This window comes from Nuphar pumila, chromosome 11 (genome assembly GCF_984573655.1).
Source record: "Nuphar pumila chromosome 11, dmNupPumi1.hap1.1, whole genome shotgun sequence".
Lineage (NCBI taxonomy): Eukaryota > Viridiplantae > Streptophyta > Magnoliopsida > Nymphaeales > Nymphaeaceae > Nuphar > Nuphar pumila.
In genome coordinates, this window is record NC_143259.1 from 15,955,377 (window position 1) to 15,970,531 (window position 15,155).

The window sequence follows — 15,155 nt, forward strand, 5'->3', positions numbered from 1 at the left end:
ATAGAGATATATTTACATATAATATATTATATGTACATATATCTCTATATATATAAATATATATATTTATATATTTTTACCCGAAAGGGCATTTCTGTCATTTCCTGTTTTGCGCATATTCACTTTTAGAATATGCTGTATTTTTCTTTTTATTTTTACTTTTGTAATTTCTTTTTTTCTTTTTTATTTTTTGATTTATTTTATGTGCATTGGGGGTCCCTCAATAGAGTCGTTGGGGGCCCCCAACGACTCCTTTGGGAGCCCCCCCTTTGCACCTTCTAACATTTGTATAAATAGGGGTGTTCCCCCCTTGTATTTCCTAAGCTTGAGAGTCTCAAGCATTTGCTTTTATATATTGAAATACATGCATTATTGCATGTTTATTATTTATACACTTTTTGTGTATTTTGTTCAAGTGTTGTGAGAGTGCTTTCGTGCACTTCTTTTATAAAGTTTTTATTCTTGTTTATGTATTGTCTCTTCGTAGACAATTTCACAGGGGCCGACTGCCAGGCTTTGGCGGATTGCCCACAGGCTCGGTTGGGCCCGAATGGTGGCTGCCAGGTGGGCTGGGGCAGCATCCCAGCCTGCTGGCTTGGTACAGTCCGAAAAAAAAATTGTATTAATGCTGTTGGGCTCCAGCCGACCTAGGGTCGGCTGAGTCCTGTTGGACAGCATGACTGACCCAGCTGACTGGGTCGGCTGGGTCACGGTAGCCAAAAAAAAAGAAAGAAAGGGGCATATAGAGGGTGCTGGGTTCTTGCTCTGTTTACAAAAAAAATAAAAAATCTGCCTGCATGTGCCGGGTTAGCGTTGCTGTCCATGTCTTTGAGAAACAGTTTACTTACAGTATGTAGTATGATGTGTATGTGCATTTCAAAAGGGAGCATTGCATTTACATCTATGTATGCACTTGAAGAGGAATTAGGCATTGATGTTTATTCCAAATAGAATCAGTGCATTGATAGTACATGAGCACTTTATAAAAATGAGCATGTGATGTTATTTCAATGAAAAATATGCAGCGACAAGTCTGTATGCACATGGTGGAAATATGCATTAATAGGTGTATGCAAGTTGTTGATATCATGCAATTTACATGAATATGCATACTCAAGGAAAAACATGCATTCGAAAGGAGTAAATGCATTAAATGAGAACATGCATCTGACATATTATACATAGTGAATAAAAGCATACAATGGACTGAATAGGTGCATTATATGAAGACGTGCACTTGTCACTATCACATGAATTGACTGTAAACATGCTTCTAAACATCTTTGTTTCATGCACACAGCTGAAAACTGCATTTGTGAATGTGCATTTAAAAAGCATATGAATTGTGACTTGTATGATTTTTGCTTAGGGTGCATCGATGATCGTAATGAATCATCGTGGGCTTGGTAAGCCTTGAGCTTTGACTTGCTCTTTTCTTTAAGCATATCAAATGCATTGCAAAAGTCACATTTACTTTTATTGCACTGTATTGCACTGTTCTATGTGTTTTCACGGGTGAAAGTCCCATGACGACTCTCGCAGGAGTAGATACAAGTTTTTGCTTTTGCATGTTGAATTACAAAACTTAATAAATGTCTTTTAACTAAAAAGATAATGAATAAGAACAATGTAATATATATACTGAGATCTCACATCGAAAGAATGAACATTTTAGAGGTTCGGTTTTGGGGGACCACGAGGATACAAAAATTTCGTGTGCTTTACTTTGATCCCTGAACCCGATATTGAGGTTCTTTCTCCTAGCCACGGTTTTAGGAAGGGTCTGCCACTTTACCTGGGGGTGGTGTGTTCGACATAGCTGTTGTTTTGGTATACCAAGAAAGTGACACTTGTGGGCGTGGAGTGTCCCTAGTGTTTCCGACATTAGATGTGGAGGTCTAATGTTCCGAAGGTGATTCGGTCGATGACTAAGTTTGGAACCCAATAGTAAAATACAACTTGTGTGCTAAGCTACCCTTAGAACCTAACTTGACCTCAGGGATTTTTATCCGTGTGGTGTATCCGCGGACAACGGTAATTAAAAAGAAGAACTTAAATTGTATGCATTTAATAGGGCATGCATATGGAAAGAAAAACTTTAATGAAAGACAATAAGATGTTCATACATTGCACATAATCATGCATAATCCTGTTATCATTAGGACATGCATATTTTATCTGTTCTCTTAATTGTTACATGTTGGTGGATGCATGAATGTTTAATTTCTAAAGCATGTCAAATATTCTGCTCACTTAATATGTGATTCTTGTTGTTGATTAATGTTCTTTCATGCTTAATAAATGCCCCATGATGCATGAATGCATAATTGAATTATGTAATTGTCATATTGTATTCTTCTGTCTTATTGCATGAAATCATATATGTGTTCTTTATGCTCATTTATTTCATTAGAGGGATCTAGACGCAGAATTCTTCGGATTTTTGACCCCATCTTTCTATGATTTTTCGCAGCCGCAGGTGATCAGTGAAGTGAATGACTTCTAAAGGAGTCACGGGTATCACGCACTTGCTAGACAGATTACCGATGGACAACGTGACTCAATCTACTTTTATTTCCTTTTTGTTTCATTCAGTTGTTATTGCACTATGAACATTTCATTTATGCAATTGTCTCTAGACTTATTCTTCGTTATTTCAGTAAAGGTTTGGTTTGATATGGATGATAATTGTAAGCTCTATTGTGGTTGATTGTTTATCCAATTGGGAGTAGAACTGTAAAGGCCCCGGGTTTCTGGGAAGATTTTCGCAATGTTTAAAAAAGAAAAATTTTCGCATTTTCAAGGGGTATGAGTTGGGGTTGTTACAAATCCGATCCAATTCGGGCAATTCAGATCACTGGGTTCGCCAACTATGCCGACGATGAAGGAACTTCATTCACCACATAAAGACTACCACATCTCTTCTTTTCAACGAGCAAATTTATTTAATTAGACAATTGAAAGGCAAAAATAAGATTGCGTTTAATGCTGGGAGAAAGAAGAGATTGGACAAATAAAATAGACCAAAATTAGTAGGGACTAAGATAGTGTCTATATGAGGGATGGGGTGATGTTTACCATCTCCTGTAGTAATACAACCTAACCCATGATAAGGCATAGCATGTACGAATTTACCTGAAGCTCTTGTCACATGATGTACTTCCCCGGAATCGAGGTACTACGTTGGGGCTGAACTAAGAACGATACCCAATATGGGTCGTCCTCTCGTATCTTCTCTATTTATATTTAAACACAAAAAGTATTGCAATATTACCCCTCACGATAATAAGGGGTTACAAACAATGCAAAATTACAAAAATGCCCCTTTACACGTTCCAACCAAAGAATAAGAAAATACTGCTATTCTAACAGAGCCTCCATAAGAACAAGAAAAAAGAATGGTGCATTGACATGTTACTCCTAAGTAAAGTTTTCTCCAAAATCAAAAGGCCCCATAGAACATCTCCCTTATGGAAGCACCAAACCCCATTATTAAGTGGTTAAAAGAGCTAAATCGAGACAACTTCAGAATTCTAGCAACTGTTGTGTTCTCTCTTTTTAAAGTTCTTATTTAGAACTTGCAACTATGTATGTGTTGCCATCCATACACACCTCTGCGTTGCATACAACCACCATTTCCAGGTCTCTTCCATCTCTTACCATTTCTCCTAATTCATGCGACCAAGACTAGCTTTCTTATATATATGAAACCTACCAATCAGTTTACACACAAAACTAAAACAAATGTCAAGTCAACTCCTGGGCTTCAATCCCATCTGTCCACACCAATCATGTGAACAACTCCATTCCTTGAAGACAGGCCGAATAACAGAATCTGATTCTCCATTTGGTTGGAAACCTGCACATCAACCAGTTTTGTCAAAAAAAGATATAAGATGAGAGATTTATCCATCCCTAAGAATCTCTATACAATTAGGCTTCCCGTCTGACGGCAGCTTCATGAGACTAACCATTCACATAGTTCAGCTTCAATTCAATTCCTTCTTAGTGTAAAATTTTGGGTCTTTCACCTAGTCGGCACTCAGTGTTCTCCAGTTCTCTATTACTCAAAGTTGACATATTAAAAAAATAGATTGTTGATCAATGCTAACATGATAGGGGTGATATTCCCTTAAAGACCATGTTCTTGGGCATTTTTCTGTAACTTCCAATAATAAAAATGGACCTAAAAAAAAACTCACCAAGCAGAAAGAGAAAAAAAGATTGGAAATAAAAATAAAAAGAATCGGTCACTCAATTTCTTTGGTCTCCACCCAGCCCTGATGAAAATAATTGGACCACTTCTTATGGATCCGTTGAGAATGATTGATACTTCAATAATATATTAGCAAATGATGGAGATTCCTTTGTACTTGTAGTCCGTGGCATTATTTATCTAGAAAATATTAGTGGTGAAAAGTGCATTGATCTTTTAATTCCATCAGGTTTTGTGCATCAAATCTGGTGGTTATATTTTTTAATGCACTAAAAGTATTGTTTTTTTTTTTTTTTCAATTTTATAACGAGCAATTAAATGTGCATGCAATATAAAAATTTGTCCAATTACACCTGATTGTGCTGCTACATTATTGGACTGATATATTAAAGGGTTAATTTCTTTGTTTCATTTTTATTTGCTCTTGTAGGGAAGAGACTTAAGCATAGCAGAGAAGACAAATTACTTGCTTTTCATGATTAATGCTTTTCAGGTATTTAACTTGCCCATTACCATCTTATATTATGTTGCTATTGCTATGATGTGTTATTTTTATGTTGGCCGTTGGAAGTACAGTACATCAGCTGTCTGTATTTTTTTTCTGTGTAACATATAAAGTAGCTTGTGAGTGTTGGTGCACATAGAATTCTTGTTTTCACTGGAAACTATCTCAAGTATTTATTCATAGAATTGCATAATGACTGAGGAGAGGGGATCTTCCTGTCTCAAAGATCTTATGTGGCTAAAATATTTCCCTGATATTTTGGTGATACTAATCCTTAAAAAGAAGTTATCCTTCCAAAAGAAAAGAAATGGTGATACCAGATTCAATGGAAGAAGAATGCTGAGAAGAACTTTGTACCGAATGCACTTTGTATATTTTGAAGTTTTCCTATTTTTTTTTTCAAAATTCAGAGAAGCATATGATGGTCAATCATTTCTTTCATTAGCCGGGGTACTTGCCTCTTGTCTTGGAGGCTGTGGCTGTTTATGTTGAACTTTCTTCCTTTCATAAACTTGGCCACAACCTAGTCTTAAATTGATCTGGCTGTGTGATGGGTGATGGAGTGTGTCGCCTGTTAGATAGGGGTATAGAGTGTACAATTGGCTGATGGCGATTGTGCACCAGATGTTCATAAAGTATGGATTTGATGCTGCCAAAAGTATTTAGAGGGATGGTTGTAGTAGGGTGAGTGCTCAGTTTTTAAATTATTGGGAAATCAACTAGTTTTTGAGAGGCCTCCCTGTTTCTTCAATTTCTTTCTTTGATAAAAAAACTGTTTTACATATCAATTTTTGAATATGACTAATTGGTGTTTCATGTTACTCTTTTAGAGTTTGGAGGATGAAGTGGTCCGTGAAACTGTCTTGAAGTTAGTTAGCCTGCAGCTGTGGCACAACCTTTCTGTTGGCCGATTCAAGGTGGAGACTTGCTTGCTTTACATAAAATTTCTTTGACATTTCGTTGTTTGCAATTTTAATGAAGAAATGAATTTTGTTTTCCTGTGTCAAGATGGAACTCTGCCTTCATCCCCACCTAGTTGATAAATGGAAAAAAATGACTAGAAAAGAAGCCAAAAAGGCAAAGAGAGAAGGGGGTGCTTATGATCCATCAGCTGTGCTTGAAGTGAGGTTCTTGAGAAGATTGATTGATGAATTTCTGGAGGTATTGTTTGCATAAGTTTTGTTACTTCATGTTTTATTCAATTTGTTTTTTCTTTTTCTTTGTTTGTTGTCCATAACTTGCTATGGCCATAAAATGTGTGCCAACTTTCAGCAGTATTTTTTTATATGCTAGACTGTTACAAATCAAGTTGATACTAATTTGTGACAGCTCAAGTTTCCTGTTTCATTTCCCTTGTTTGTCTCTTGTAATGTTCATGAAAGAGATTTCTGATGGTAGATCATTATTTTCAGATACTAGATTCTAAGGTTTTATTACAAAAGCAAGTAGATACTGAAGTGATGCAGTCAGCTGATGCCAGCGAAGTTGACGAGGCTTGTGTCCTGTACTGCGAGAGGTTTGTGGAGTTCATGATTGATTTGCTAAGCCAGCTGCCTACGCGGAGGTATTTCTACTCACAAAAGCATGTTTTTGTTTCCACAAACTTATGTTCTCCCTCTTCTTGCAACCTAGGTGTGAACAACTCAATGCACATAAGCAAGCATGCAAAGACACACATAAGCACACACACAATATTATATTTTTTGTAAATTTTAGGAAAAAATTGAATTTTTTCAATCAATCCTTTTTTCAGAGTTTAAAATGGTAGTTCAACAGAAAACAGTGTTTGAAAGAACAAGTCAACGGACCTTACGCGCATTACAAGCAAAATTTTCTTTAAACAATGGATTTATATCTCCATACATTCATTGGAACCAAATAGATTCAAAACAAGTTTTGATAAATAAAGTTTACACAAAAAGAGGTATATAAAAGAAACACTTATACAAAATTATAAAACGTGCTTAGAAGCGAAACAACAGAGATAGTAGGTTCTTGATATCATCATATCATCGCGCCATTGCCTGTTGCATCAATCTAATCATCACCTGTATCTCATAAAACGGGTCAGACTTATGAAAGCCTGGTAGGTGCATAGATATCAAATGTCAGAACAAGACTAACATATGCGTTATTTCACAACGTTCAATTCCAGAATATGTAAAATGAGCATGGTGAACTTGTTTTGATAATTACTGACCTGTAGGTATGCACTGGATAAAATGTAGAAACAACTGAGATTGTTCGGGGGTTTATTATTCTATTATTTTGATACTCTGAATGACTAGCTGAGTCATCTCCCAAAGAAACGACCCAATGATCGAGAGAGAATTCCCCAGAGGCCACTTGTTACCGGAAGATGCATCCAAACTTCTGCAGAAGTCATTAAGATCTAGTACCTAGGATAATATTGAGTAGCCTAGTCCCTAACTCCGATGATCGGGAATATCGAGTCATTGCTACTCGACGAGCATAGTTGTTAACAACTTGTCTATCGAAGTTTATGTACCATCCTATCATCTCCCTTGACAAAACCAAAGGATAAATGAGTACGTCAGGTTTTATTTTAACTGACGAACCATTCTACATGCTCTGGTCTTTTAAACCAAATCGAGCATCTTGCTTGTGAAGGCGATCATTTCATTTATGTGATTTCACTTAGCCAGATGCTATATCACACTTTGAGGTCATAAATAAACTTTTAATTTATTCATCGTTGTACTAACAAGTTGCGCATGTCTAACAATACCAAATATGATGGGGATGATGCGGGTTTTGTCAAAAGGAAACCCCAACCACAATGATATCCACACCTTAGGTCGGGACTGGTTTGGAAAGGGGTTTAGAGGAACTTTCCAATGCTAAATGGTTTGTTTGGTAAGTACAGACATGACATCATTGATCCAAGTATGCATGGGAGTCTTGCCATAAACTTGGGATAAACTATGTATGAAACTGCTGGGTGTTGCGAATATGCAATCATAAAATATCTGTTTTACTTTTCAAGACATCAGGGAAATGCGAGCTTGAAATCTCATTTGAGGATTCTTTTAATAAAACTGAATTACGGTGAGGATGCACAAATCTGTGTCTTTAAATACATATATGCTTGCATAATTTAAAGCAGACAGGAGTGCACAAAACTGCGTTTCTCGTTAAAAAATAAGCTTGTGCACATTTTAGCTCAACGGTAAAGTAAATGACATAAAGCAGGATCCAATGTGTGAAACCACACATCGAGCTAAATAAATTGTGTAAAGCAGTAGCTTGTGCACATTAGAGCGCAACGACAAAGTAAATGACATAAAACAAGGTTTGATGCGCGAAACCACACATCGAGCTAAATAAATTGCAGAAAGCTGTCGCCTGTGCACATTATAGCGCGACGACAAAGTAAATGACATAAAGCAGGGCCCGATGTGTGAAACTACATATCGATCTAAATAAATTATAGAAAGTTGGATCCTGTGCACATTACAGCGCGACGACAAAGTAAATGGCGTAATTTGAAATGGATAAAAATACAAAAAATTGCATCCTTGAGTTAAAGGCATATATATATATATATATGTATATCTTTATATATATATATATATATGACATAAATATAATACGTATATATATTAGAAGTGTTCCGACATTGTTCTCACATACAACTTTCCCCTACCTCGAAGATGGTCTAGATCTCTAGCGATTCCAAGTGTAGGTTATAATATTTTCGTGCCTCGATAATCATGCCAAAAATATGGAGTCTTGTCTGTGCTGTAAATGGTTTTTATCGTGATGCGAATAGAATGATATAACCAACTTTATTTAACATAATAAGTGACGATTGTGTTGCAGGGGTTGAGCTTGAATCCAATTCGAGGCGACCGGACCGAGCCGGGCTCGATGCAAGCTGAGCTTATCTCGGCAACACCTGACTAAGCATGCCAAAGGGAGGGCAGACAAGCCCGATCGGTTGATTGTGTGAAGTCGAGTTAAAATTCAGCGCACACGAGTCGGCCCCAGGTAATGGACCAAGCTGGGTTGCGCTTGGTGATAGTCGAGCTTTGCTCGGTTCGTCCATACTCGAGACAACATCAATACTAGGAGCTGCTGCTGTTCAAGCGCAACAAGGAAAAAGATAGAGGCACAGAGGGCTTGGCTATTACGCCAAGCTGAGTCTGGCCCCCAAACGAGACAGGACCGAGGTTAGGCTTGGTCTTTCTACTGAGGAAACTGAGCTGGGCTCGGTCTAAAAGGAGGGAGGCCGGCGGCCAGGCCATGTCACGGTGAAGGGTGGTGCGACAGGGTCCGGATACAATGAGGCTCTCACCCTCTCTGGCACCCCCTTTCAGGGGTGGTGCAATAGGAGAGAGAGAGAGAGAGAGAGAGAGAGAGAGAGAGAGAGAGAGAGAGAGAGAGGCGGTCGGGCCCTCGCTCTTTTAAAAAGAAAAATAAGGGAGAGAGAGGGGATGTTGACATCCCAGTTTGGATCCAACCCATTTTATTTGGTAAAAAAGGGGGGGGGGGTGGATTGGGTTGGGTCTATTTGGGCCCAACTCAATAATATATATATATATATATATATTACTATTTATATTTGTTTCTGATTGGGTTGGATCCAACTTAATCTATGTTACTAATTATCTCTACATCTCTCTCTCTCTCTATATATATATATATATAATATGAGTGCGGTTTTGGATTTGGATCACAGAGGTCCAAATTTTCACAAAACCTTATTTTAAGGTATATTACAAGGGTTAAGGATTGGATTGGACCCAAATTTGGATCCGCATCTAGTCTTAATGCAATTCGGTAGAGTTCTTGTTTGGGTTGGGTCCGAATGGACCCAAACCCCTAGATATCTTATTTGAGACCCTGTTCGGGCCTCGATTGGATCCTCTATCAGTATCCAGATTCTGATGGTGTGGATTGGGTTGGGTCTATTTGGGCCCAACTCAATAATATATATATATATATATTACTATTTATATTTGTTTCTGATTGGGTTGGATCCAACTTAATCTATGTTACTAATTATCTCTACATCTCTCTCTCTCTCTCTCTCTATATATATATATATATATATATATATATATATATATATATATATATAATATGAGTGCGGTTTTGGATTTGGATCACAGAGGTCCAAATTTTCACAAAACCTTATTTTAAGGTATATTACAAGGGTTAAGGATTGGATTTGACCCAAATTTGGATCCGCATCTAGTCTTAATGCAATTTGGTAGAGTTCTTGGTTGGGTTGGCTCCGAATGGACCCAAACCCCTAGATATCTTATTTGAGACCCTGTTCGGGCCTTGATTGGATCCTCTGTCAGTATCCAGATTCTGATGGTGTTGTCTAAATGGTGAAACCTGACAAACATCAAAAAGTTCATCAATCCAAACCCAATCAACGAGTTTCTCAGAGAAGTAACTGGAATAATCCCGTATCATTTCTGAAAAACCCAAAAAATTTGCAGACTTTACATCCCTTAAAAGAATTTCGTCCTTGAATTTTTCTTCGAAGGTTTTGCATGAAATTGATCATGATAATGCGTGTTACAAGCATCTCTTCGCATGCATATGCATTTGACTTTATGCGCATTCATGTTGCGTGTTTGAATGTGCTTTGTGAACATGTTTTGAAACTAGGTGTGTGTTGCATGTTCATTAAAATTTTGCAAATGATGCATAAATCACTTTTGACATGCTTTTGTGGCCAGATGTGAACCACTGCAGGCAGTGTAGGCAAGGTGCGTGTGTTGCTCTACTTATTATTGATTTTATTTATGTATTACAAAATTTATTTCTGAAAATTATTGGTTTTCCAAATTAATTGCACTATTACATTTTGCGGACCAGGGCTTGAAGTTAGTTTTGCAAAACGGTTCGTGTAAGAATTGAAATTTATTTGAAAAGGTAAAAAAGGACCAAAATGTGTAATTAATCTCTTTCTTCATGTCCCATCCACAATGTGAGAATTTTTGATGGCGGTCTCGGAGGACTGAAGATATAAGAACTCCGTGTGCAATTCTGCCCCTGAACTCGATGTGGTGGTTTACCTCCCGGTCACGATTTTAGGGAGATTTCAACCACTTTGCCTGAGAGTGGTAGTGTTGACTCAGTTATAGTTTTGGTATATCAAGAAAGTGACGTCAATGGTCGATGATTTCCATTGATGTCCCATCATTAGGTGAAGATTCCATGGGAGGTGAGGATTCCTGATATCGGTACAAGAACAAGTGTGAAACTCAGTAATAAAATACAAATTGTGTGTTAAGCTACAACTGAGAACCTAACTTAGACTTCGAGAATTTGTGCCCGTTTTGAGTATCTACGAGTTTAAGGAAAAATGAAAACTAAAATTGTGTGTATTTAATAGGGACATGCATCCAAAAGCAACTCTGATAAATACTTACTAAGTTATTCATGCATATTTACTGTTCAACATTAGTTCATGCATTCATGCATATTTTGTTTCACATGATAATTGTTACTGCATGATATTTTGTTAAATACTTGAATGATAAGTTGATTATAGTAATTGTTACTGTGATATTTCTCTGAAATTTATGCATGAATTTGGTTTATGCTATTTCTTTACTGTTTTAATTTTTAAAGAAATTCGTACAAAGGACTTTGGTTCTTACCCGATTTCATGAAAATTGTTTTACAGGTTTGGATGCTCAGTGATGTCTTAAGTTGCCAGCTGGAAACTGCGAGCCTTACGTGACTAGTTCTGGGTTCTCTGACAAAGTGGCTCCTTTGTGATAGACGATTTTACTGTCTTGGTTTATTTAACATTTATTCATTAATTAATAAAGTTTGATTCATTCTTCTTTGATTTAATGCACAGTCTGTTTGTGGTTTGGTATATTTAATCTATGAGACCCCAGATACTTGGGTTTGTTTCTGCAATTAAAAAAAATTCACTATTTTTACGAGGATTAGTTGGGGTTGTTACGAAGAATCCATGATGAACCATTCGTCAGGCGATTCGCCATTCGTACTTTGCGTAATCCTTTATTCGCACCGAAGGATGGGTAAGTCGAGATTTGTTAAAGTAATCGTGGTAAACAAGACAATATTTTTATATAATACAAAACACTTTACAAACACCCAACACCGCTAGTTGATTTTATCGAAGGTTAAAAACCTGCCGGATAAGAGTTCACCGACTCCATAAAAAAACAAAAATCCTAACATTCTCTACCCCCCCCTAAGAATGGTTCGGGTGCTGCTTAACATTGCTCCTTGGAATTCTCGGGCGCCTAACCTTGTGTGGAGGAGACGGGGGTAAGGTCAAAGTGCCAGTAGGTGATCCAGGCATGCAGGGGAACGTTGGCGTATAATGTGGTGAGTTTGGCGAGTAGTTGGGCAACCTGTTGCCTCGTGTACCCATTGAGTCTGATGAGTATTCAATGAGTCCAGGTATATCAGGAGAATCTCTCACAAAGAAAGCTTCATCCTAAAGGCTTTGCGCGGATAACTGCCTCTTGTCGTGACCTTGTTTAAGATGACATTCTTCCACACAATGACCCACCTCACCACATAATATATAATTAATAGGATCTCGGTGGCACATTTGACTCGGGTGGGCTTGATAGCATTCCATTTTGTTTTCAGGTCGTCCTAGGTTGGTGTTTTCACAATCCAACCTACTATCCACCCCATGATTCATGTTCTAGACAATCGATTGAAATTGCTCAACTGCTTCGATCAAGATATTCATTGCCTTGACGGTCTCATTGTGTGACATCTAAACCAAAAGAAATTTTCTTAATCATGATAGATAAAAAAAGGGTAAAACAAAATACTCACAGTGACGTACAAATATCGGATGATCAAGAATCACTTTATTCTCTGTTGCTCTGATCCAAAGCTGTAACGCCCTAAAATCCTAGACTTCTAAATTTTAGGAAAAATTTTAAATTTTGCAATTAATCCTTTTTCAGAGTTTAAAATGATAGTTCAACGAAAAACAATGTTTGAAAGAACAAGTCAACGGACCTTGGGCGCATTACATGCGAACTTTCCTCTGCACAATGGATTTGTATCTCCATATATTCATTAAAACCACATAGATTCAAAACAAGGTTTTTGATAAATAAAGTTTACAGAAAAGGAGGTATTACAAAAAAAACTCTTATACAAAATGACAAAACGTGCTCAAGAGCAAAACAACAGAGAGTGGGTTCTTGATATCATCACGTCATCGTGCCATCGCCTGTCGCATCAACCTAATTATCACCTGTATCCTATAAAACGGGTCATACTTATGAAAGCCTGGTAGGTGCATTGATATCAAATGTCAGAACAAGACTAACATATGCATTATTTCACAACATTCAATTTCAGAATAACTTAAAATGAGCATGGTGAACTTGTTTCGATAATTACTGAGCTGTGGTTACGCATAGGATAAAACGTAGAAACAACTGCGACTGTCTGAGGGTTTATTATTCTATGTATTTTGATACCCCGAATGACTAGTGAGTCCGCTCCCAAGGGGACGGCCCAATGACCGAGCGATAATTCCCCAGAGGTCACTTGTTACCGAGGGATGCATCCGAATTTCTGTAAAAGTCATTAAGATCTACCACCTAGGATAATATTGGGTAGCCCAGTCCCCTAACTTCGATGACCGTGAACACCGAGTCGTTGTTACTCGAGGAACATATTTGTTAACAACTTGTCCATAGGAGTTTATGTACAATCCTATCCTCTCCCTTTACAGAATCAAAGGATGAATGAGTACGTCAGGTTTTATTTTAACTAACGATCCATTCTACATGCTCTGGTTTTTTAAATCAAACGAGCATCTTGCCTGTGAAGGCGATCATTTCATTTATGTGATTTCACTTAGCCAGATGCTATGCCACACATTGAGGTCATAAATAAACTTCTAGTTCATTCATCATTATACTAACAAGTCATGCATGTATAACAATACTAAATACGATGGGGACGATGCGGGTTTTCTCTAAAGGAAACCCCAACCACAATGTATCTCACACTTTAGGTCGGGACCGGATTGAAAAGGGGTTTAGAGGAACTTTCCAATGCTAGATGATATTTTCGGTAAGTACGGACGTGACATCATTGATCCAAGTATGCAAGGGAGACTTGCTATAAACTTGGGATAAGCTATGTATGAAACTGCTGGGTGTTGCAAATATACAACCGTAAAATATCAGTTTTACTTTTCAAGACATCGGAGAAATGCAAGCTTGAAATCTCACTTGGGGATTTTTTAATAAAACTGAATTACGGTGAGGATGCGCAAATCTGTGTCTTTAAATACATATATGCTAGCATAATTTAAAGCAGGCAAGAGTACGCAAAACTGCGTTACTCGTTAAAAACATAAGCTTGTGTACATTTTAGCTCAACGGTAAAGTAAATGACATAAAGCAGGACCGATGTGTGAAACTACACATCGGGCTAAATAAATTGTTTAAAGCAATAGCCTATGCGCATTATAATGCGACGGCAAAGTAAATGACATAAAGCAAGGTTCGATGTGTGAAACCACACATCGAGCTAAATAAATTATAGAAAGCTTGAGCCTGTACACATTACAACGTGACAACAAAGTAAATGACATAAAGCATGACCTGATGTGTGAAACCACACATCAAGATAAATAAATTGTAGAAAGCTGGAGCGTGTGCACATTACAACGCGATGACAAAATAAATTATATAATTTAAAATGGACAAGAATAAGCAAAACTACGTCCTTGAGTTAAAAGCAGTGTTGTGAAAAGCGTTGAGGCGTAGCGAGGCGCTCCACCAAAAACCGAGGCGAGGCATAAAGCGTAAGCCTCAAATTTTTTTTTGAAAACTTTTAAAAAATTATACAAAAATATCTGAAAGTACAAATAAATAAAGAAATGCTTTATTGATGAAATAACAACCAATAAGAAATAGAAAATCTCAAATAAGTACTAAAAAATATGGGATTAACATATAAAAGTAACTAAAAACTGATTATATAACTGAAAAATATATGAGATTAACAAAAAAAAGTTAAAATATACTAAGAAACTTATTGGATAACTGAAATAACTGGAAAATATATGAGATTAACCTACAAAAGTTAAAATATGTGAGATTATTCTAAAAAATATGAGATTAACATATAAAAGTAACTAAAAAAATGATTACATAACTGAAAAGTGTATGAGATTAATCAACAAAAGATAAAATATACTAAGAAACCGATTACATAACTGGAAAATATATGAGATTAACCAACAAAAGTTAAAATATATGAGATTATTCTAAAAAATATGAGATTAACATATAAAAGTAACTAAAAAACTGATTACATAACTGAAAAATATATGAGATTAACCCAAAAAAGTTAAAATATACTAAGAAACTGATTACATAACTAAAATAACTGGAAAATATACAAGATTAACCTACAAAAGTT

General features: G+C 36.8%; 1 protein-coding gene across 1 annotated transcript in view; it reads left to right on the forward strand.

Annotated features, from left to right (window-relative positions):
- LOC149822095 (uncharacterized) overlaps positions 1–15,155 on the forward strand; it is a 96,259-nt gene that overhangs the window by 18,838 nt on the left and 62,266 nt on the right. The window contains exons 3-6 of the mRNA XM_089980611.1: positions 4,647–4,709; positions 5,552–5,638; positions 5,730–5,882; positions 6,134–6,285. Coding sequence (XP_089836737.1) covers positions 4,647–4,709; positions 5,552–5,638; positions 5,730–5,882; positions 6,134–6,285 — 455 coding nt within the window. The remainder of the gene's footprint in view (positions 1–4,646; positions 4,710–5,551; positions 5,639–5,729; positions 5,883–6,133; positions 6,286–15,155) is intronic.